We start from the raw sequence: 26191 nt of genomic DNA on the forward strand, positions 1-26191 counted from the left end.
TCGGAACACTAAATTAGCTGTATACAAGACTGTGTTCAAACCAATTTTAACTTATGGATCTGAGAGCTGGGTCAGAAGTAAAACACTTGACCAAAGACTAGAGACCGCAGATATGAGAGTCCTGAGAAAGATTAGAGGCGTGAACAGATGGCATCAATGGCAATATCATATTAAAAATGAGGATATTAGGAAAGAACTTGACATTGTCAGCATCCAGGAATGCGTTAGCAGAGCTAATCTCAGATGGTATGGTCACTTAAATAGAATGGGAGAGGAAAGATTAGCAAAACAAGTGTTCTCTGCCAGGTTGGCAGGAAAACGACCCAGAGGAAGACCAAGATATAGGTGGATTGATACGGTACAAAGTGCCTTAGACGATAGAAATATAAGATCTGATAATGTTGGAGTCTTGACAAGTAACAGATTGATTTGGAGGAAAATTGTAGATAGGAAGTTAGTAATGATGTAATTTTTTCATGTAGTACTGTCATATCCTGTACACCCCTTGAGGGTACATGGCAGGAATTTGATGATGATGATTTGATGATGATGAACTATTAACTATCAGCCCATTTACAGTTTAGGAATTTCCATGCTCTTTCCATGATTAATTATAATCTCCAATTCCAACCTTCACATAAAAATATAACATTCTTCAAGCAAACTACTTCTCATAACATTATATTTCTTAATTCCATAATCTTGTCAGTTCCTCTGAACCATTTCTTTTACAATACAACATAAGTAAAAATTTTCATTAATGTCTTACTATTACTTTAAAACAGATTCTCTCTATGTGAACAAGTATTCAATCTAATGCATATAGCAGTTCTATGAATTCAGTCTTTCTAAACAGTCCTTCACATCATAAATAAAAAAAAGTTTTGCAACAAAATTCAACTCACATGACTCCTCCATAGGTACAATGCACTTAGTCGTATTTCCCTTACAGACTTATTCTCGATCCCCCTCTATGGGGCTTGATCTCTCACTTTAGACGTTTCATGGACACCGTGTTCTCCTCTGGAATTTCTCGTGGGGCTGGAGTGCGATCTTCCGGCGTTGTAGGCACTCGGATGTAAGGTCTGACAGTGAAGGCTTTGTCATCCTGGTCCGCTATTCGCTCTGTAAGGTTTTGCCTCCGGTTACCCTCCACGACTTCATCCGGAATCTGACCTAGTCCATGGATTGACTCCCTTTTTTTCTCCTGGTGTCAAATCTGCCAATGCTTGATAGTCAATCCCCGATAGTCCCTCTATCATCCTTTTATTTGGCTTTTCGCGGGACCCTGCACGAAGGTTTTAGACCAGATATTCCCGCGCAAACTTTGAATTAAGGTCTGAGACCCCCGTATCTTTCACGTGCAAACTCTTATCCTTCTAGAAAGTGCAGACTTCTAGATCTCCTTGAAGTGTACGTTTCCCTTTTACAGCACAGCATAACAGCTTCTGATGTATAAAACCCTCTTTTGCTATTGACCTTGAAGGCAGTATCGGACTGCTTTGGTTACAATAGGTTTCTTTTTCACCCAATACTAAGTGATAACATCAAATACATTTCCGAATTCTAAAGTATTGCCCTTGAACTTCTATTTTAAGATATTTGTTTACTCTATTCTAGCATGTTTAATTCCTCTGGGTCTCTAAAAATGGGCTTTGGTATTTACTTACATAGATAAATTCTAACATATTTCTGATTTCTAGGGCATTTTCCCTTGAACTACATATTCATATATCTTCTATTTACACAGTATCATGCTAATTTTTCTGGGCTAATTTATATGGGCTGTTAGTATTATTTACATATAAAATTTACAAGTTTACTTTTTGTGAATTTTTGATGTGACTCCTGTAAAAGTCGATGCAATAAAATTTTGGAAAAATTATGACGCTGCATCGAATTTTACACCTGATCTCCCACTAATTTCTGTAGAACCTCTCCAGCATTGATCCTATAACAACCCATTACTAACTTTAGGTCTCTATCATATCTCCCCTCTCTTCCTCCTGTCCACCAGACTCTGCAAGTTGCATCTTCTCAATCCTTTTTCATATTTGACATTCCAGAGGTTAGAAACTACCTTAGTCAGTTGCCTCTTGACCCTTTCCAACCTCTTTGTCCTTCTGAACCAGGTGACTAAATCTGGGCAGAATAGTCCATGTGTGGCCTAATCAAAGCCTTATACAATCGAACAAGAATCTCCCTACTTCTACAAGTCAGTGTCCTCCGCATCATTCCCAGAAGCCTTCGTGTTGTCTTCACAATTTTGGCTATGTGTCCCCTAAATTTCAGATCCTTATCCACTATCACCCCCAGATCTCTTATTTCCTCCACCTCCGACAATATATCCTCACCAAGCATAAATTCTGCATTCCATTTTTGTTTTCCAAATTTTAAAACCTTACATTTTGCAACATTGACCTCACATCCCCATTCCTGTGCCCAATCACTCAATTTATTCAAGTCTTCTTGTAAGGCCACAACATCTTCTCTTCTCTTCATGGTTCGGCCCAACTTTGCATCATATGCAAACAACTGAATATCTCCATCCAAATCTTCACCAATATCATTAATATACAAGTTAAATAGTAATGGCCTTAAAACACACCTCTGAGGCACACCACTAGTGACTTTCCTTTTCCTGGATATTGCTCCCCCATACACAACTTGTTGATGCCTATCAGATAGCCAGCCTCCAATCCAATGCACTAATCTAATATCCAACTCCATCCGCTCTAGTCTGACTATCAACTTATCATGCGGTAATCTATCAAAAGCCTTTGTGAAATCTAAATGAGTTTAAGGAGAAGAATGACAGTTATTGTGTGAATAATGGTTATTGTGGGTCTTCTGCAATGATTCTTTTGATTCCATGGGTATACCCGTATAATAATAATAATAACATGAATTTATTTCACTCCTATATCATGAGTTAATGCCATTAAATAATGCTGTGTTATGAATAACAGCAACTCTAAACTTTGCTATGTGACTCTCAATTCCTGATATTATCTCAGTTGCTCTTCTTCCCTGGTTTCTCTCCCCCCCCCTCCAATTTCTAAAAATCTAGATAACCAAATCTATGCACAAACCAACCAAGATGCCTCTAGTAACATCCTTCATATACACTCAGAATTCCTACAATGTCTTCTTACCCTACACATTTCAGGTCCTTGTTTACCATCACCTCCTTAATTTCATATCTCTGTCCTCTCCTTCAATATACATATTCAGTAATGGAATATACAACATTCTCTCTCTCTTCCAAACTGAAATCTCCTATGCAACTACTTTCAAATCACATCAATTAAAATTGCTAACCCTGTCATGTGCCAAGCTAGCAAATGACTTCGCAATGTGTTTATGGTACTGATACCATCTATTCAAACACATGAAGTTACTGGAGCAGTAATTGCCAAAATTTAGCCATATAATACCTTCTACTGTTTAAAAAAATGCATAAATCAATGGACTGAACATTTACAATATTTTTTTACACTGAAAAGTTCCAAAGATGTTACAGAAATGAAGAAATGAACAGTGAAGATGATTATTTCTCATCCTCATGTTTTTGTATAAGATAAAGAAGGAATTGATAATTATTTCATTTAATTATTAATCCAACATACGTTAGTGTTTAATACATATTAACAGGCATAAAAGGCACGAATATTCATGTGCATGCAAGTAATAAGAATGCAAACAACAAACTGAATACTAAATAGCAGAGTCTTACACTCCTACTTGGTACCCTCTGCGGGAACAGTAAGATAATAAAAATATATACTGATTGTTGGGTTGACAGTGTCTCCTAACAACTCCCAACAATAGTATCTGCTGGACTGTTGGGAGCTAAGGTATTTACAATAGGGAAATCTCCTGATTAAACATGAAAATAAAAAATAATAAAATTAAAATAAAATAACAAAAATAATAAAATTAAAATAAAATAACAAAAATAATAAAATTAAATATTAAAAAATAATAAAATTAAAATTAAATAATAAAAAATAACAGAATTAAAATAAAATAATAAAAAATAAACAAACCAGTTTCTCTGTATATGAATGACAAATTTGAGTCAATGGCATGGGCCATTGCTAAGCAGCTGTAGCATGGATACTTATGTGGATATTTATGTTAACCTAGGTAGATATTAAATTAAAATAGGACTCCAAAATTACTGAGAAATTTGAAGAGCAGAATTATACATAGGAGCCAGTACCACTGGAGAGTGAAGTGGGCACTGCAACAGTTATCCAATAAGAAAGCACCAGGAGGAGATGGAATACCTACTGAGCCACTCAAATCCCTGGGAGAAGAGGCAGTTAAAATTTTAACAGCTCTATGTCACTGAATTTGGATCACAACTACATGGCCTAGGGAATGTAAAAAATAAGTTTGTATACCTTTATCGAAGAAAGTCAATGCAAGAGAGTGCGAAAATAACAGAAGTATAGCAGAATTATAGAACTAAAGTCTTACTTAAGATCATTCAGAAAAGACTGGAACCATTCACGAAGAGAGAAATGCCAAATGAACAGGCAAGATTTCAAAAGGGCAGAGGAACAAGAGAACAGATCACCAATGTGAGATGGATAATAGAAAGAGCACAGGAATATCAAAAGAAAGTCTACCTTTGTTTCCTGGACTATACTAATGCTTTTGACACTGTAGATAATGTGAAACTGTGGAATGTGTTAAAAATAATGGGAGTACCAGAGCATTTCATTATCTAAGGAATCTTTATTATGAACAAGAAGCTACTGTCAGAACAGATCTTGGAGAAACTGAGTATTCACATTAGGTAAAAGGGTGTGACAAGGGTGTATTTTATCTCTGTGCCTGTTTAACTTGTACAACAAATACATTTTGAGAATGGCAGGGCTGGAGGAGTCTTCAGTTGGAATTAAAATTGGTGGAAGAAATATTAATAATTTGAGGTATGCAGATGATACCACCTTGCTAGCAGAATGCAAAGAAGATTTGGAGGAACTTATTATGAAAGTTAAAGAAGAAAGCATTAAATATGGCCTTAATGATTTTGAAGTAGATGGGGAGAAAGTGGAAATAGCTAACAATTTTGTGCTCCTAGGATCCCGAATTGATAAAGATAGGTATTGTACTTTAGAAGTTAGAAAAAGATTATTACTCAGAAAGAAAGCAATGACAAATTTAAGCAAGATCTTTAACACGTTCATAGCCAAGCTGAAAATTGGAATTTCGTGTGGTGGCCAAATTTTTTTACTTGATAGCGACGTCCACGCGATAACGCGTGATCTGCCGTTTGGTGAGAACTTGTATCACGCAATATCACGTGATTGTCAATGAACATGTTAAAGGTATTAGCCTCGCAACAAAAATCAGAATTGCAAAAGCAATGGTATTCCCTGTGGTACTGTATGGATGTGAAAGTTGGACCTTGAGAAAGAGTGAAAGCAGGAAGACAGATGCATTTGAATTATGGGTTTGGAGATGCTTACTAAGAATACCATGGACTACAAAGCAAACCAATAAATCAGTGATAGACAGAATAAAACCAGATTGCTCCCTCGAAGCTATAATCATTAAGCAAAAATTGTCATACTGTGAACATATTATGTGAGCAAGCAACAATCTGGACAAGATGATGATGCATGCTAAAGTTGATGGAAGTAGGAGAAGAGGAAGACCAAGAATTAGATGGGTGGATGGAGTTAAAGAAGCAACTAGAATGTACTTGGAAATTCTGAAAGATATGGCTAGGGATAGATCTGAATAGAGAGCATATGTTCATAGAATCACCAGGAGTCGAAAATGACTCGATGGAACATGACAACAACAACAAGGTAGATATTAGCATTTTTTTCTGTATCAAAGTGACAGAGAAAGTCTTCTATCCAATACTCATGCTACAACCACTCAGAAGCCTACAGACCATGCTACTGATCTGAATTACAAGTCTAGAACCAAAAATTTGGGAGACTATTATATGAGATCACTGCCCAACAATCAAGATCACTTACCATACCTGCAATGCCAATTATAACTATAGAATCACAATGTTTAGTACTTTATTAACATTATTATGTGACACCTCCAAGGACTCATCATTGGAGAGAGTACTCTGCTCCACACAACCCATAGTCTACACTTTAATTTCCATCCACACAATGCCACTATCTGCACCCTATGCTGCCTATTCATCACATAATACCATCCACCATGTACTCTGGCTGATTGTATGTGGGATGAAAAAACTGAGTTTCTGGAAGAAAAAAAAAACTCTGCTACTTCATGTACATATACGTATACTGGTGTGCATGTGTGACATGCATATTCTTACCTTCATGTCTATAAAGATGTATTAGCGATCTGAGTGAAATTATATTCCCCCCCCCACACACACACACAGTATATATATTGATATTTTTGTAAACTAATTTCTTAATATATTTCTATGGACTAGATTAAAACTATTAATAGGTAACACCATCTAGTGCTCAGTTTGGCATCGTGATTTAGATAATATAACATCTTTCAAAAGACACTCTGCATATTTTCACACCTAAAATTAAGATGTTAATGTGTTGTATTATCAAGTCTAGATGTTATATCATTATTTACAAATGTTTCAAAGATGGAGTATTAATTAGGAAAACAGTTTCTGACAGAGCCAATAAACCTGTTCCACACTTTGTGTACTACTTTAGATTGAAACAGCATCTGCAATCAACAATATTAACCAAGCTTCACTACATGCAAAGAGTCCTAAGTTGAGAATATGAACATGTTATTTTCATTTATCAGTTCAATAAGAACAAGCTTCATAAGTTCTTCATGACTAACAAATTCATGAGAAGATCTAATTCATCACAAAGACAGCAAGTGATAAACACTCTTCCTAAATGAACTCATGACAAAAATAATGAACATCCAGCCTTCTCTGTATATCAAAAATAAAAAATCATGAGAATCATTAATAGGAAGATCATTATTTTGAAAATAATCAAATTGCTCATGATAATTTTATAAATCTAACAATTATATTTTTGTTACTTTTTTTCTTACGACACTTAACTGTGATAGATGAATTATGAAATACTGGAGAAAAGCCTTCCTACAGATGTAACATTTCTTCCTAACGGTGTAAAGTAACATTTTTAGATCTATAAACTTATTTCTATAAAAATGATAAGGAATCATCTAAAGAACCTACAGAAATCTACCCAAATGCATGTAGAATGTAACTGACACAATCACATAAATCAGGTGACAGACAATGTCCTGGTTGATGCTTAATTATTAAAAATGACCTTATTAATCTAAAATGAAAATAAGTATCTTCTATCTATCATTAAGGGTGTAGCAAAACTGAAAATCATCTTTGTTACAGCATCTAAAATTAGTAATAAAAAATATGCAACATCATGCCAAAAATAAAAGTAAACACGAAAAACTGAAATGAAGGTTTATATGCACTCATGAAATTTATAAAACAAAAGAATATGAAACAGTTATAAATTATATATAAGAAACATAAATCTAACTCACTGTGCTGCTATAGTTGTGCTACTTCGTGCAGTCCTTCTTATCCAACTGCTAAACAAAAAGTTAATCTGATACAGGGCATAATATTGAGTATTCATATTATAACATTTTAAACATGTTAAGATGCAACTAAACTCAAACCATGCAGTTAATGATAAGCAAATTAAAATTCTTAATTCTTTGCATGTGTATATGTAGATTCTCACCACAGTAACCCACAAGAACCAAAACAAAAAAACATTTGTTTAAAACAAAAAGTTTACTATAGAGAATTTGAGAAAAAAAAAATCCTATCTCCTCTCTTCTAGGAACAAATATGTTCAAAACTATCAGTAATATTAACTATCACTTTGTGGCCCACCTTAACAACAAAGTTTTAGTTTAAAATCTCTTTGTCTCCATCCTAGTTATTTAACATGAACACTGCTAGACTTGACAATATAGTAATAAAATAGTAATTAATTCATCTAATGCCTAATGACATTCACAAACAAGCCATGCTAAGAACTCAAACTCACAGCCCATTTATTAGGGTTAATAAAGATATGCTATTCACCAGTGGTGTCACATGTCCATTTCGGTTGGTTGTGCTGTCATGACTTATGCAATCCGCTCTACAAAATTCACATCTGTTTAACCATATGACTGCATTTTTATTGATGTATGAAAGTTATAAGATGCATAGCACATCAATGCTCATCTTAATTGGTCCAATGCAATTAACTGTAGGATAACTTTGAATACTTTAATTTATCAATTAATTGTAATCAAATCTGCACAGAGAGGGGAACAATGCATTTGTTTTAAGATACTGTATATTAGAAAATAATAATGAAAGGGAATGGTATATTTTATTGGTATATTTGAATTACTCCAAAGTATAAAATTTGGAAGAGGAGGTAGAGAGCTGCTTACCTCCTTCGTCTAAAATACTGTTTCCCATTGTAAATATGATGGAGCCTCCGCACTCAGTCAGTCAGTCTAGATGAAGCTCTTTGGTTGGAAAGACCTGGGTTCGATTCCCATCCATGACATGAACAACCTTTATCTAGTCTCTTTTGACTAAAGGTGAGTTAGCCATTCTTATACAGAAGTAGAGAGTTTTTCCACCAGGAAACTCAAGTTTTTCGTCCCTCAAAACAAGCAAACCGGCATCGTGAACACATACGGATCTACAGTCATTAATAAATACTCGACCCTGCAGAGGTCGTGGCTGATTTGACAGATACAAACAATTTGTTTAATATAATATTCTTATACATATCCAGTGTATAGCTTGGAGGTCATGAGTAGCTGGGCATGCGTATATTATGAGTGATATTCCACACTGTTTATGTAGTCAGTTTTGGTTTAACACGTATTATGTAAAAGTATGTGATATTTATAGTAAATTGTCAGCATAATATTGGTTTAGTTTTTTTATTTACGGTTGAAAATGGCTGGAAAAATATATCAGTTGGATAATCCATCAGATGTTGAAGAGATTCAGTGATTTTGTTACTCGTGTCCGATGATGAGAATGATAGAGTTGAATGCGAAAGTGATATTTTATAGTAAATTGTATCTGAGAGATACCGTGAACTCCGATGTCAGCATAGTATTGGTTTAGTTGTTTTTTTCTTTGTTTCTTTGTTCAATAATTTCTAGATTGTAACTGAAAATAAATAAACCATCATGTATTATATCTGCAGTTTTTTTTTTTAAAGTTTTATTGCTTTAGCACATACTAGTAATGAATGTATCTCTCATATACACGAGACTTACACTGCAATTTTTTTGACTGTGACCTCCGCAGGGTTAATCCCTCATTAGGAGGGCTCAAACCTATCCTAAGGACCGGGGAAGTGAGGGGGTAACTCCATATGAAATAAATAATTGTAAATATGGGCAAAAAAAAAGTTATAAATTTATCGAAAATTATATACTAAAAACTAGTCTATATTATATATAAAAACTTCCCTACCACGTGAATTCACACTTTACACATGCAAACAAATGAAACTCAGAAAACAAAAACAGCAACTCATGGCAAATGACAATGTTCAATTGGATTGGTTGACACAATAACCAATCACAGCATCTAGGTGCTATTGTCTCAGAGCTCACCCTGCCCTCCCTTGCTTTCTGAGCAGTTTAAGACTAATAGAACACTCAGAATTTGACCCGTTGCACCATTTGTACATCTTTTCAAAGATGTATGTATTATGAACACACACACACACACCTGGGTTATTATTGGGGATGTGATGCAATGTTTATACATCGAAACATTTTCTCTTTATGAAGCATTAGTATATTGTGTTTACTTTTAGGAATCATGTGAAGTCTGGAAAAAATTAGGGGAGTCTTTAATGGGAATAAATGCAAAAATATAATATGTGATATTGATATTCAGTGGATGAGCATTGCACACCTGAAATATTCGCCCCTGCTATTCACTAATCCAGACAGGATGGTTGTGCTCACTGGTCTATCAAACTGACCGCAGTTAATTTTTGTGGCCTTTGCATCTGAAAGCTGTTGAAATTTGTAGCAAACTTCAAACATTCACTATTCTTGTGAAATGTATTTAACAATTGCTTTATTATCTCTTATTTCATATCAAGTGGTGGCAAGAGAACTTTATTTGGATCCATTAAACTTTTACTAAAAATATTTTTGAATGTGGAATGAAGTCTTTTCTTGAATATTTTCTATTTTTTTACTCAGTACAAATTATGAGTTCTACAATTCCATTTGCAAAGAAAAGATAATTAATGTTTTCTTATTTAAATAACTTTTATGCCTTCCACATGTAACGAAAAGTATACAGAATTTTATTCGAAAACTCCACTATATTTCACCCAATGTTACACGGACATAATCAGAGAGGAAGACCATTAAATACATTCAAAAAATGAATCACAATAATGAGTCATAAATCATGCATATACTAGCTCATGTCTCGGTCGCAGCTGAAGTATATGATTACACTATTAGAGTTCGAAGAAACAATTGTAAAAAGTTGCATAAATAAAAAATAATTAAAATTATTAACTAAAAAAAATTATGAACAGTTGATAGTGATCAGTTCCCAAAGCTTAGAGATTGCATGCAGTCTGATCTGTTGAGGGTTGAACAATTCCGTAGCATTTCACATTTCAAGGAAAATATGATGATTTTGTTACATGTAAGCTGTGAAAGTTATTTAAGTATGTCTAGTATACAAGTTCATTAAAACTATTTATAAAAGTGACTGTTAGCCAAGCAGGCCAAAGGAAATCCCAAAAAGGTTTTTTTTTTTTTTTTTTTTTTATGTTGCAAGTAGGAGAAAAAGGACTATGGAAGGATAACCTTAATGAGTTCAGATGACAGAGGTAACAGAAGCAGATAAAACTGTTGGGCTACTGAGTGACCATTTTGCGAGGGTATATCATCCAAGTGAAGATAATGTTAGGGCAGAGGCGACAGACTCTGATATGAGAACAGAGGATGATAAATTGGAGGAACGTAGAATATTGTGAATCTGAATGCAAATTACAGTTGTTGGAAGGTATACAATATTGGCTCACATTTTAAGAGAATGTGCCTGGCAATTCCTTTGGCTCTGCTATTTAATTTAAGTCTCAGCTCTGGCAAATCTCCAAGAGTGTGTCAAGAGGGCAAAATAATTCCTTTGCTGTAAAGGAGGATATAAGTGTGTGGTAGCAAATTATAGACAAATCAGTATCTCAAGAATGATGGTAAAAGTACTGGAAAAGTTGGTCAAAAAGAGAATTTAGGAATGGGTGGATAAGAATATAATACTCTCTGAGAAAGAACATGGCTTTGTGAAGGGTTGGTCATGCTTTAATAATCTACTAACTTGTTATAACAGAGTGACAACTGAGTTAGATAAAGGGAATGGTTACACGGTGATACTACAGATTTTGTAAAGCCGTTTGACAGAATACCACATGGAACTCTTTTAAGCAAATTGCAACAAACAGAGATGTATATGAAAGTGATGATATGGATTAAAGGGTGGCTGATGGACAGAAACCAAAATGTAGTATAATGGAGGAGCAGAATCCAGGACAAGTCAGGTGATTAGTGGTGAGATGCAGGGCTCTGTGACTGGACCACCTGTTTAATTTGTATATAAATGATAAAAATGATAATCATGTGAAAAACAGAGTTCTATATAGCTGTAAATTAATGTCTAAATTCGATGCTAACTTGTAAAGATAGCTGAATGTAAAAGTAACATCGAATTGTACATAAGTTGTAAAACATACAAAGGTCTGAATTGTACATAACTTTAAGTTAATGTTTAAGTTCTGATGTTAACTTGTAAAGGTAACTGAACGTAAAAGTGTATGTGCATCAAGTTAAGAGGATTAGTCAGCAATATGATGACTACCTGAAGGTGAACAACAGTGCTGAAGGTCACTCAAATGTAGAGATTTTGCTGCCAAGACCGAAGGTCAGGGCAAGTGATGTCAATATGTTTACGGAAAATCTGGGGATCTCCGACCTTGGGACAAAGAACTTCGGACATATGAAACGTCTTGAGGATCTCAGGATGCTCTCTCTCCTGTTTTTTTCTTGCTGCTGTTCGTTGGCATGACCGGACCCCTGAGGTTTTGCTGGTGCATAACCCCACTTATGGGTGGTTCAGGAGAGGCAGTTAATTCCTGAAGATGTGTTTCCACAAACGGGACTTGCCACGTGCATATAGATATGTGCCATCAACAGTAGATTCAGTTCCGACGGGGAGCAATGCTACAGTTACCAGGAACGACTACAGAAGGACAAACATCAAGAGCCATTCAGAAAAAGCCAGTATATAAGATGAAAGGAAGCAGCCAACAGAACCACCCATAAGTCTTCAAAGCTGGTAGGACTGTGTGTAAAATACTGCAAATTGTGAGTAGATTCTACTGTACTAATGCTAATGGTAATGCATAAGAGTAATATGTGTGTTCACTAAATTTTGCTCTGTTAAAATCGTTTGTTAAGTCACAATAAGAAAGAAAGGAGGTTGAATGTTGGCTGGTATGTTCTAAGAAAGAGCGTGTAGCCAACAATGTCGCATGTAATAGCTAAACATTGATTAGAATTGTATATAAGCTGTTAAGTATTGTGAATAATAGATCTAACTGTATAAGTTACAAATTGAGCTCGTGATAGGCCTTAGAGAGTGAATGTTTATTTGAGTATTGTATTGTAAAGGTTGTCTGAGGTTAAATAAACGTTTTGTTTGTATAATTTCCATGCCTGATCTTTGACCAATGCACTGTCTCACAAAAAACAACAACCGAACCTGTGTGTCTAAGTAGAATAATTGCCATGACTGAATATTTAAGATTTGCTTAGAAAAATTATTATTCCTATATGTGTTCTAACTAATCTTCTCATGCCTTACAATTAATTCGGGATGGAGCAATCAATAATTAGAATAAATTTTTCCCGAATTACATAGTGTGGGAGATAGTGACCTATGATAGTGAATTGCCTAATAAAAAATCGTTTCACTTGCGGCGCGAACACTTGTAGGAAGGTAAGGGATTACTAGTGGGGACATAGATTATTGGATTAGAGTAAGGTTAGTGTAAAGTGTATGTATCAGATAGCAACTGTATGGAGCACAAGCTTAAAGTTGATATAGCATAAGGAAATTGAGATAACTAATGCCGCCATCGAAGTATAGACTACATCCATTCAATACTTGTAAATAAATAAAATAAAGATAGTAGAAATAAATATAACAACATAGACTAGGATATACATCAAAATAACTTTTTAATACAAATCCAATATTTCAGCATTGCTGAAATATTGGATTTATATTAAAAAGTTATTTTAATTTAATTTTAATTTAAGTTAAAGTTTTAATACAAATCCAATATTTCGACGTTGCCGAAATATTGGATTTGTATTAAAAAGTTATTTTAATATATATCCTAGTCTATGTTGTTATTTCCCTAAACTATTTAGTAATAATGCATAACCAACGTCTAAGCCTTTCAACTAGAATTACGATAATCAACGGAGATTCTACCGCACATAAAGCCCGCCATTACGGTAAAATGAAGTTGAAGCTATCTAGACAACTTAATTGTCTCGCATTCCTAAATGTGTTAAATTGAAGCACTGGTTCTCTTCGCAAAAGGCTCTTCGCATTTATTATAGTGCCAGCCAAGCGTTGCTCAGGGAACATATTGCTACTACTTGCCGTTACCTGAGTGATGCTAACTTAGCTATCCAGGCACTCGAAGATGACCTTTCAAGCACCTTAAGCCACAAAATGTGGTCTATTTTGCACGACATCTCGTGCACTGCAGCGGAGAAACAGTTTAAAAAAAGTAAGAGATCGACACATCGAAAAATTTTTAAATTTAATAAAGAAGAAAGCGATCTCGAAACCGCAACTTCCTACCGAAACAGTAGTCAACCTTTCATCGTTTATTGTGAAAGCTGAAGCACTCGACGCCCTCTCACGTGGCCACAACTTCGCCATTGTGCCCAGAAGAATACCTGCAGAGGATATTATGATACAAGTTGAATGCGGGATACGACACCTTCTTAACCACGTCGCCAACGATATCAGACTGGATGTGGCTTGTGTTCTGACCAAAGCAAAACCACCAAAAGCCAACATGCCCAGTAAAGAAATTAAATCTCTACTGGAATTAAAGAAAAACAAGGAAATAATAATCACCAAAGCGGATAAAGGGAATGCCACAGTATTGCTTAACCAAAAGGATTATACAGGTAAGCTAAAAGCTCTATTGTTAGATCAGGCTACTTACCTCCCTATCGAGTACAATCCCACCAACTCACAAATTAGAAAACTCCACAGGCTCCTTAAGAAGGTCACTTCTTGGCCTGTGGAAGTCACTAACAAATTAAAACCATTTAACTGCATACCCCCCCACACCTTCATACCTTACACTCAAACACACTGACACAGTGGTCAGCTTTGATGTCTCCTCCTTATTTACAAATGTCCCACTCAAAGAATCCTCAGAGCTAATCCAAACTAAATTTCCTCCCGATATCACAGCCCTATTTCAGTTCACAATGCAGGCTATTTTGTTTGGCAAGGAAAATTCTACAAACAAATAGAGGCGACAGCCATGGGTTCTCCACTCTCCCCACCCTTGGCCAACTTTTATATGGAGACTTTTGAAGAGAAAGCCTTAAACTCTGCCCCACAAAAACCGACCATTTGGCTTCGCTATGTAGATGATGTAGTCGCTATTTGGCCACATGGCTCTGAGGCACTCCTCTCCTTCTTAACACACTTAAACAACCAACACCCCAGAATCAAATTCACCCTGGAAGAGGAAAAAAAAAACTGCATACCTTTCTTAGATACACTAGTCACCTGCCAGCCTGATGGAACCTTGGTTTTCTCAGTCTATAGAAAACCCACCCATACAGGCAGATACATTCACCAACAATCCCACCACCCTTCCTCACAACAATATGGTGTCATTAAGACACTACACAACAGGGCTAAACTTATCTGTTCAAATGACAATGCCCTAACCACAGAACTAAACCACATTCTCAACACTTTCTCAGCCAATGGCTACCCTCCCAAAACAATCCAAAAAATATTGAAACCAATAAACCACAAACCCCCCTTCCCCCTCACAAACAACAAGGATTACTCTAAATCCATCACCATACCCTATATCAGAGGCACCTCTGAAAAAATTGCAAAAATCCTAAAAAAACACGGCTTAACTTTTTGTTACAGACCATATAAGAAATTGGCGTCCCTTATCCGCTCCACTAAAGGCCAACCTCCCCCCCTACACACACACACCCTAGACCTACCTGGTGTATACCAGGTCCCTTGCAGCTGTAAGCTGTCCTACTTTGGCCAAACAGGCAGGACAGCCAATATCAGAATTACAGAACACAAGGACTACATCCGGTTCCACCAATACAGCCACTCTGGTCTTGCAGACCATGCTCTGGATACCTGCCATAGAATACGGTGGAAGAAAGCCACGATCATTCACCGTAGTAAACACAAGTACGAAAGGCTTTTCATGGAATCAGCCTCAGCCCTAAGAAACAATCCAAACCTCAACAAATTTGGCTGCATGAGACTGCCTCAAATTTGGGAAACCTACATCAGAAGACCTCAGCCCAATCGCCCAAGAATACCAACATTGCCCGCTAGGGGGCACCAATAGGACTTTAGGAGAAAGAATAGCTTCCTGCTTCGTCCTCATTTACTGTTTGCTGTGCCTGCATGCACGTGTCTTGCTCACAAGTTCCTTTTGAAAATGGCAACGTGACATTGCCGAAATATTGGATTTGTATTAAAAAGTTATTTTAATGTATATCCTAGTCTATGTCGTTATTTCCCTAAACTATTTAGTAATAATGCATAACCAATGTCTAAGCCTTTCCACTAGAAATATAACAACAGTATGAATGAAACATAATGGATGTTATGTTAAAAAACGTTTAATTTTTTAGTAAACTTAGTTGTTTATTATATGCACTTGATCAATATAATCCCAATAAAAGTCTTTCCATAATGGATGTTAATTTAATGTGGAAAAGTGTAAAGTTATGCTTTTCAGATACAAAGATTACAAGCATTGTACCACATTGAGTAAACTGTTCTCCAGGATTTGGAGAATCATGCCAGGGATTTGGGAGTAGCGGTAGTAGTAACAGAGAGTTGAAATTTAGAGGACATAAAGTAGCCAGGATAGCCATGAAAGCACACTAACAAGCAGAGATATGGGAATTATTATTCCTCTTTATAAAGTCTTAATATAATAACCACATCTGGATTTCTTCGGGATGAGAAAGTAGTAGAGAGGATCCAGAGGTGAATGACTAAGATGGTAGGTGGTTTGTGTAATGCTTCCTATGAGGACAGACTGAGGATTTGCAGATTGCAAAAGCTGGTTGATAGGCTAAAAAAGGGAGGACACATTTAAGAGAAACATTTAAGTTACTTCAAAGATTTTATAGGAAAGGACTGATGCAAAGGAAATGTTTCAGCACTTAGCTAGAGGGGAAAGAACAAGAGGTCATTCCTGGAAGTTGTTTAAGAGTATGGTTAGCAAGGTCATGAAGACAAGATTTTTCGCTTGGAGAGTAAATGACAGACAGAAAGATGAAGCACAGCAAAGACAGATGAAGGATCATACTGCTTCAATGGGCTCTTACCCCTGTTCCATTGGAAGTAAATGTAATAGCATGTTTTGCAATGAGAATTTTGAGACACTAATTTTCAGGAACCATTACATCAATTTTCAATAATTAAAACTCCTACTTTTTTAGATCAGCAAGACATTTTACATGAGCACATTTTAAAAGGAATTAAATAAGGAATACTTAAATATAAGGAAACTTATATTTAAGATGTTTCCGATGTGAGACCCTTATTGAACAACCTGGGCAAGAGCACTGCCAGCTCGTTTGCACATTCCCTTAATACAATTGGTGATATTCAATCTAGTGTGACAACTTTATTAACATCAAAGTTACTTAAAATTCTAAACATAAACAGTTGTCAGATCCAGATTTTTACCTTATGACATATAGTTCAGAATGGGAATATAATAAAGATCATCATTAAAGTGTTCCTGTTATGGAGAAAAAAAAAAGGCAGATATGACTGAAGGATATCCAGTAAGGTTTTTTATTTATTTATTTTATATCACTCCACACACACAAGAGGCTGCAAGGTCTAGGGCAAATAAATGCAGTGTGAACTGGGGGTCAAGAGCAAAGCAATCAGATAATATTCCTTTTAAACACACAGAAGAAAGAAGTTGTAATCTTGAAAGAATACTTAGATGACTGGGAGTAGATGGTTCAGTGAGACAGTAGTTAACTGTAAGCAGATGCTGAGCAGTTGTTGCTCATGTTACCATAGGTTTAGCAGAACGTGGGGAGCATAATGAAATACAACAGACACAATGTAGAAATAGAAAGGGATTGTTCTGTAAAACAGTGGCTGAATAGATTCTGTGAAGGGGTGGGGGGGGACAAATCAATTAACCGAACTGTTTTCTTCTGAACAGCATCAAGAATTTTTAGAGAAGTCTTAGATGCACCACAGCAAATGTGAGAGCAGTAATCCAAGGTTGGGTGGATTTGATATTTGTACAGAGCAACTGTATAATAAAGAAGTAACATCTCTTGCAAAAAAGATGCCAAGTTTTTTTGGAAGCTACAGTGTGATGTTATAATGTCAAGAAAAGTTAGGAGTAAGTCAGTGTTTATGTTTTCTCAGACAAGTTTTTCCCCAAGTTTTCTGTCATTCCAATGGTGTGGAGATCAGTGTCAAGTGAAGCATCAAAAATTCTCTAAAACCTTTCCATGGCACATGGTAAGAGGGAAATGATCTAGTTAGAGTCTTGATTGGCAAAATCCATATTGGTGATTACTGATTAACTTACAGTTCTCCAGGTGTCAAAGAATTTGAGTACTGAAGACCTTTCTGTCAACTTGGGACAATGCATCACTTTATTTTGGAAATAGCTTATGAGGGCTTCAGTGATACAGAATAGATGCCAGCTGAGTATAATATAGCATATAGATGATACAGAAGAACAGAAGCACATCAGGTTCGGGTCTGATGTTAAAATTTTACCCAATGCTTTATCAACAAACTATCTTCTACAATTCTACAATAGCAGGAAAGCTATTGCTTAAAGCTTTTACTCAAAAAATTATCTGGTGACCCCACAACAGCAGTAACCGAAGTTAATATAAATGCAAACCAAATTGCAACTCGGCTATCTCTGAATGGTAAACCAAGTACTGAAGGAAAATACCTAAAGATTATATTAAAAAAGTTAGGGGTTCAGAAAATAATCTCTTCGAAGCACCATTTACTAAAGAGGAACTAGAAAATGCCCTAAAAGCCTTAAAACTAGGAAAAGCTGCCAGTGTAGATATCAGAAACGAGATACTAAGGAATCTGGGAGAAAAGATAACAGAGTGGTTGTTAGAATTTTTAAACTTTTGTTGGAAATTTGCTAAAATACCCAGCATATGGAGGCAAACGAAAGTAATACCTATCCTGGAACCGGGTAAACCTGCTGAGGATCCAAAGGGCTACAGGTCTATAGCTCTCCTATGCACAACACTGAAGATATATGAGAGGTTAATCTTGAACAGATTAAGTCCAGAAATAAAGAAAGTGCTGACAGGATTTAGACCAGAAAGATCATGCACTGGACAAGTATTTAAACTTAACACAGTTTATTGAGGATGGCTTTGAAAGGGGGTTAGCAACAGGAGCTGTATTTATAGATTTGACAGCAGCATATGAAAGCTTATAGTCAGAATTTACAGCATGACAAACAGCTATTGGTTAGTGGAGATATTTAGATCACTGCTGTTCAGCAGGAGATTCTTTGTTGATTTTCAAGGAAAAAAGAGCAGATGGCATATCCAGAAAAATGGTCTACCTCGGGGAAGTGTGCTATCTCCCCTCCTCTTCAATATATATATATATACTAATAACCAACCTATAAACCCACGGTCAAGAACCTTCTTATATGCAGATGACCAGGCAATAGCTTATCAAGCAAAATCCTTTGATGACATTGAGAAGCAGCTCACACAAGAGCTAGAAATGCTCACAGTTTACTATAAGGAAAACCAACTGAAACCAAATCCCTGTAAAACCCAAATGTGTCTTTTCCATCTTTTCCTGGTCAATTATCCAAATCCAACTTACCTAGGTGTTACACTCCATAGGATCCTAAATTATAAGCAACACATAGAGAAGACAGCAGCTAAAACTCAAACACATAATAATATTCTGCGCCGATTAACAACATCTCGGTGGGATGCAAATCCACAAGTACTGCACACCTCTGCACTGGCACTCTGCTTTTTGACAGCCGAGTATGCTAGCCCTGTTTGGGAAAGCTCAATACATGTCAAAATTATTGATGAGGTTCTTTAATGAAACATGTCAGCACATTACCGGCTGCCTTAAGCCTACAAAAATTGACCATCAATACTCGCTGTCTGGTATTGCGCCTCCTCACATCAGGACTATACAGAGAAGATATGAGCAGAAACAACAACTAAATGATGAATGGAATCCTTTGTATGGATATGTTGCAGTACAGAAGAGGCTAACATCAAGGAAAAGTTTTATTTACTCAGTCGAACCGTTGGTTGATTCCATAAAAGCTACAAGGTCAACAATGTGGCAAGAACAATCTACAGAGGCTCTGAACTTAAACGAATATCTTCCTTCCGGCTTACATCTAGACTGGCAAAGATGGAAGACATTGATCTGCTCATTCCAGAAGGGGCAGATCAAAGCAGAATATGGCCAGATGGGGCTACACAAACAATGACAGCTGCTCATGTGGTGAAACACAAACAATGGATCATCTTCTGCAATGCTGCTTAATAGACATTAAAAATATATGTACCCGAGAAGATTTAATGCAGTGTAATGAAACAGCTTTAAAGTATATTAGTCACTGGATGAGTGAAATTTGACATGTTATGTTTTTACTTAATAATTTGCAAATGGCATTTTTGTCTTTTAATGTATGTTTTTAACCCTAATTCTTTTAATATCTATTTCTTTTAATGTATGCGTTTAATCATTTGTATGTATGCTCTTACATTTTCTGTAGTTCACATGCGAAATAAATAAAGGAAGAGTTGTACATACACTGTGTCAAATATTATTTATAATCTACATACATGGACTGTATTAAGGAAAGTACCTATTAAACTTGACATTATAACAGAGATATTAGAATATCTCTGAATCTTAGCACTGGATAATAATCTGGAAACACTGCTTTAGAACCAAACATGGAACTTCTGCAATCTGTGTCAGTTCTCCAATAAGCAAGAGTGAGGTCTAACACTGTGCAAATAAATTCATCCACCATCTGAAGACATTCATGAACATCTACACCCACAGTGGAATTTGAACACCCAGCAATTGCTGGAAGAGTAGCTGGCAGTAAATCAACTAAAGTGGTAAATTTATTACCAGGCAGGCATTAACTAAATATGAAAATTTACAGGTATAATACCAGCCAAATTCCAGAAAATGCTTAACAAACCTTCTGAGGGTGAAGGTCTTGTTTTGGCTGAGGTTTAGCCTGTTCACCTAAATGAATCCACCGCTTTCAGCACTTAACATTCTTGTAAAGTATCCACTTTTCATCACTGGTGACTACTCAACTCAAAAATAGAGACTGAACCTCTCGAGAATGAAGAGCAATGCAGATGTTGGAGCAATCTCTTCAATTGTTGTTAGTCAGTTCATGAGGAACCCACTTGCAGAGCTTATGCACTATTCCAAGTTCTTGCAAATGGCAACGGATGGTCGATGACGATAAATTAAGATTTTTTGATAAATCTTCAACAGTTGCATTAGCATTTCTTGCAATAGTGGCTTCCAGCATATCATGAGAGAGAGAGAGAGAGTGTGTGCCCTGAGCGAGGGGAGTCTTTCAAGTTAAAGTCCCCTTGTCAAAATTTTTGGAACCATTGCTGGTATTTTCACACACTCAAAACATTATTGCCATACACATTTACACATTTTTTTACAGTGTTAGCAGCATTTGTTGCCTTTTTGAACTCAAAGAATCATGTGCTCTTCAGTGATTTCCAAAGTAATAAAAAGTTATGCATGATGTTCTTGCAAGCCGGAATTCTTTAGAATGAGGTTGCCTCAGCTTAACAGTACTTATAAAACTTTAAAAATTCACGTTTAGACGAGCTGAGAGAATTTGAATAAGTGGAGTATAAAAAACAACATTACTTTTGTGTTAATATGATATGCATAGATTTTGAAAAGGCTTTTGATAGATTACCACAACGGATAAGTTGATAGTTAAACTAAAATGGATGGAGTTAGATTAGTGCATTGCAAAGGCTTTTGATAGACTGCCACAATGGATTGCCACTATCTGATAGGTATCAGCAAGATAATAAGAGGAATTCACAGAAGGTCACTAGTGTTTTGCTTTAAGGTTTCAGGGTCATTGCTGTTTATCTTCTATGTTAATGATATGGGGAAGATTTGAATTGAGATATTCAGTTGTTAGCAGATGTGAAGTTGGGAAGAGCTATGAAGAGTACAGATGCTGTGGATTTACAAGAGGATTTGAACAGACTAAACGAATGAGTATACAATTGATGGGGATATATCAGATGAGGTGGAGGAAGAGAGGAGATGGTAGATAGAGAATTTAGAGAAGCTGCAAAGTGTAAATGTTTAAAATTTCAAAAACAAAGATGGGGTGAAGAGTATGTACAATTAGTGGGGATATATTGGAGGAGAGTGGAAGAAATAAGAAATTTCGGACAAGATAGGGAACTAACATTTAGAGGACACACTGATAAAATTGTGAAGACAGCACAAAGAATTCTGGTAATGATGCAAAAGTCACTGACTTAGAAATAAGGAGATTAGGCTTGAAAATCTATGTAGACTACTCTGCACAGATTTGGTTACCTGGTTTCAGAAGGATGAAGAGATATTGGAAAGGTTTCAAAGATGACAGACAGGTGGTTGCTGATCTCTAGAATGTGCAGTACGAAGAATGGTTGAGAAAATGCAATTTGCAGAGTCTGGTGGGTAAGAGAAGGGGGACGGATATATGATGGAAACATATAAGTTGATAATAGTTTTTATCAAATTAATATTAAAGAGGTTTTTCATAGAATGTTGGTGGTGGTGGTGGGGGGAAACAAGAGGTCATCCCTGGAAGCTCTATAATCAGGTTGTGAGCAAGGGAGTGAGAAGCAGATTTTTGATGTGAAACATCTTTATGAGCATAGGAGGAAACTGTATGTCATAAAATTGGTGAAAAGAAATAACCATGTCATTGCCTGGATGTATCTACTGTGACAGTATGTGAAGCACTTATACAAGTTTCAGAGATGGACTCTCCAATAACTGAGAATGATATAAAACCGTGTGACCAGCTTAACGGCTACATAACTGATGCCATATCCATTGCCACGTAATACCACATTAAGCAGACAACAAAACACTATGCACATAATAAAATAGAAAAAGAAAAAATCTAAATGAAGATCACACAAAATACAATTAAAACATAAAACAATTAAAAAAAAAACATTAAAAGAAAACATTCAAGAAACACAAATATAAGTTTTATAATACAAAGCAAAACGGGCAAATATACCTTCAACTAACAAAAACAGGTAAAGCCTCTGGTGTTGATGGCTTCTCAATAATAAATGATAATGCCTGAATCTTTCAAATGAATCAAAGATAACAGGCTTGCCAAAATCCAACAGGTCAACTGTGATCCTAACAACTACTGCCCTACAGCATTGCTCTGTATTCCTTGCAAACCTTTTTTGAAAGGATTATACTTTCTAGGACTCCTCCAAAAATAAAAGCCATTTTACCCATTAATGAACAGGCTGGATATAGACCTGGCAAAAGCTACTGTAACCAGATCCTGGCCCTCACAATCCACATAAAATATGGATACCAAAAAGGTTTATAAACAGGTACTGTTTTCTTAGTAAAAAGCAGCTCAAAATCCAATTCACTATAGAAAATGGAAATAATATTTTGCCTTTTTAGATAATCTAATCACAGATCTGCTCAATAGCACCTTTTCTTTCTCAGTTTAAACACATTCACACAGATAGATAAACTTTCCTCATACCTCCCCCATCCAATTCTCAACAATATGGTGTCATCAAAGCCCTTGTTAACAGAGCCTCCAACATCTGTGCCACCCAGGCTTCACTTACAGCCGAAGTTGCCTTTATTCACCAAATCATCCTGTCCAATGTTTACTATGCCAAAATGATCTACAAATTATCTGTCCCTCCCATCCTTCTCAACACACAGACTACAGTAATGCCATTACTATTCTTTATATCCGACACTTCAGAAAAAATAGTCAGAACTTCAAGGAAATAAAATCCGTGCATTGCTTTCAAGTCTCATGTGAAACAAGCTTCCCTTCTCAGTTCTCCTAAGGTTCCATTTCCTCCCACTCCATTCCATCAGGTGTTTACAAGGTTCCTTGTTCTTGCAACTTATCATATTATGGTCAAACTGGGAGATCTGCTAACATCCACCTAGAAGAACACAAAAAATACATCCTTCACCAAAACTATGGTCAGTCAGATCTAGCTGACCATGCCTTAAATACCCTGCACAGGATTAGATGGAATAAAACCTGTGTATTATATTTCATTACAGGAAAAACAGAGCTAACTCTTTTTAGAATTGGTAGCAGATTTAAAAAACCCGACTAATCTTAATAAATATGGTTGTGGTAAACTTCTCTAGATTTGGGACACAATCGTTAAGCCTCCCAACCAAAGCCTACTTAAAATAACTACTTAAAGCTCTCTAAGCTTTAAGTAGTCTATTTTTTTCCACTGTTTGTTTGTTTGTGTGTGTGCGTGCGTGCGTGTTATTACAATTATAACATTGTATCCCTGAAGAGATGAATGAAAAAAGATGAAATATTGAAACAATTTGACCCAATTAAACAAATAACACATAAATTTTTCTTTGTGCTGTATTTGTTTCTTTGATTTTTATTTACCTACTTAGTGGTACTTCCACTTGACATGGTAAGGAGGCTTTTACACACACACACACACACACACACACACACACACACACACACACACACACACACACACACACACACACACACACACCAATGACCTGAAGAGCAATTCCAGCAGTAGCTAAGCTACTGGTAGTGTCTCCCTAGCTGGACAGGTCGAGAGGTACAGGCCAGACTATGAGAGATACCCTGGCCCTCCAGGTTGGGTGTTTTACGTAAGGCTGGTTACCTTAAAAGGAAAAAATTTCTATAACTCATACATTGGAACTGGAAAATTCATCGGACAGAAACAATGGAAAATGACCAAGAAAGAACAAACGCAAATGATTAGGAATCATTTACCTTCGTACATGGTATTTCGGACATTTTAAAAGTAGCCACGTGGAACGTGCGAAGCATAACAACAAAGAAATTCAAATTGGTAAAACAACTAAACACTAAAAGTATTAATATAGGCATGATAACAGAAACAAAAAATAAATTGAAGAGAGCAAAAGATATAGATGGATTTACCAGGGGTGTGGCCATTTTAATCGATAATAAATGGAAAAATAGAATACAAAAGTACAATTTCATAAATGATCAAATTATAACAGTTAAATATAAACAAATAGAAGCTACTTAAATATCATAGGAGTATATGCCCCTGAAGGAGGTAGGAAAGAGGATTCTGAACAATTTTATGAGAAACTACAAAAACAGTTAAATAAATGTAATAAAAAAGACTATTATAATAATAGCAGATCTTAATGCTGGAGTCAGAAATAATCCAATCCCAATATCTCAGGAAAATATGGAGAAATTTGCATGAATAACAATGGCCAAGAACTATTAGACTTCCGTACTTTCAATAATAATTTTAAAATAACAAATACTTTATTTTTTTTTCAGAAAAAGAATATAAATGAATATACTTGGAATTGCAGAGGAACGAGATCTATATTTCAGATCAAAAACAAGATCTGAAAAAATGAAGGAACCATTAGTTCATATGGGAATTGTGATGAATGAAGTGGAGGTGAATAGTCTATTACAGAACCTTAATGTGAATACATCTGTGGGATTGGATGGTATACCGGCATGGGTCTTGCATGAAGCAGCTAAGGAATTATCAGTGCCCTTGACCATGTTGTTTAATCTGAGTCTCGGGTCTAGTTTAGTCCCGAAGGTGTGGAAAGAGGAGAAAATAGTTTCACTGCATAAAGGAGGATCCAAGACTACGGTTGCAAATTACCAACCTATCAGGAGTCGTTGTCAAGGGAAAAATACAGGAATGGATTGATGAAAATGAGATACTGTACAGGGGACAGCATGGCTTTGTGAAGGGTAGATCATGCCTCAGTAACTTGCTCAAGTTTTATAACAAGGTGACGGCTGAACTGGATAAGGGTAATGGGTTTACAGTGATACTGCTGGACCTGGCAAAGGCATTTGACAGGATACCACATGGAATTCTAATCTAAACTATAACATATGGGAATGGATATAGGGTTGGTGAGATGGATAGGTGGGTGGTTGATGGAGAGATATCAAAGAGTAGTTTATTCAGGAGTAGAGTCCAAAAGACGGCCTGTGACTAGTGGTGCAGGGTTCTGTTCTTGGACCACTGCTGTTTAATCTGTTCATTAACGATATAGGGAAGGATCTAAGAGGAACAGTTCATTTGTTCGCTGATGATGCAAAGTTGGGTAGGGCGATAGTGAATGCAGAAGATATCAAAATCTTGCAGGATTTGGATAGATTGGAGTTCTGGGCTCTGAGACATTCAAATTGCTAAAGGGTTTCTATAGGATTAATTCAGAGGATATTTTTGAGATCAGGACTGGTGGTGGGAGAACTAGGGGACACCTATGGAAGCTGGGCAAGAGTGTGGTTAGCAGGGGTGTTAGAGCTGGGTTCTTTACTTTTAGAGTGGTAAATGAGTGGAATAAGCTGCCAGTCTGTTGTGGGTGCTAAGACGGTGAGTGAGTTCAAGGCAAGGTATGATAGATACTGTGAGAATGTCATATAGTTGTGTCGACATGATGTTTAGGGCCTCCCTCGATGTCTAAGGACTCCCTGGAGTCGCCCGTAATAATAATAATAAT

At 36.1% G+C, this 26191-nt stretch overlaps 1 protein-coding gene across 5 annotated transcripts in view; it reads right to left on the minus strand.

Moving 5' to 3' along the window:
• IFT43 (intraflagellar transport 43) overlaps positions 1 to 26191 on the minus strand; it is a 263776-nt gene that overhangs the window by 118094 nt on the left and 119491 nt on the right. For 3 of the 5 annotated variants that reach the window (XM_090399053.1, XM_090399049.1, XM_090399052.1), the window contains one exon: positions 7534 to 7581. The exons of 1 other annotated variant lie outside the window; for it this stretch is intronic. In XM_090399053.1, the coding sequence (XP_090255179.1) occupies positions 7534 to 7581 (48 nt within the window). The remainder of the gene's footprint in view (positions 1 to 7533; positions 7582 to 26191) is intronic. One more of the 5 variants, XM_090399050.1, reaches the window with a different exon arrangement.

The sequence above is a fragment of the Typopeltis vanoorti genome, chromosome 10 (genome assembly GCF_054136105.1).
Source record: "Typopeltis vanoorti isolate ZY-2024b chromosome 10, IOZ_Tvanoo_1.0, whole genome shotgun sequence".
Lineage (NCBI taxonomy): Eukaryota > Metazoa > Arthropoda > Arachnida > Uropygi > Thelyphonidae > Typopeltis > Typopeltis vanoorti.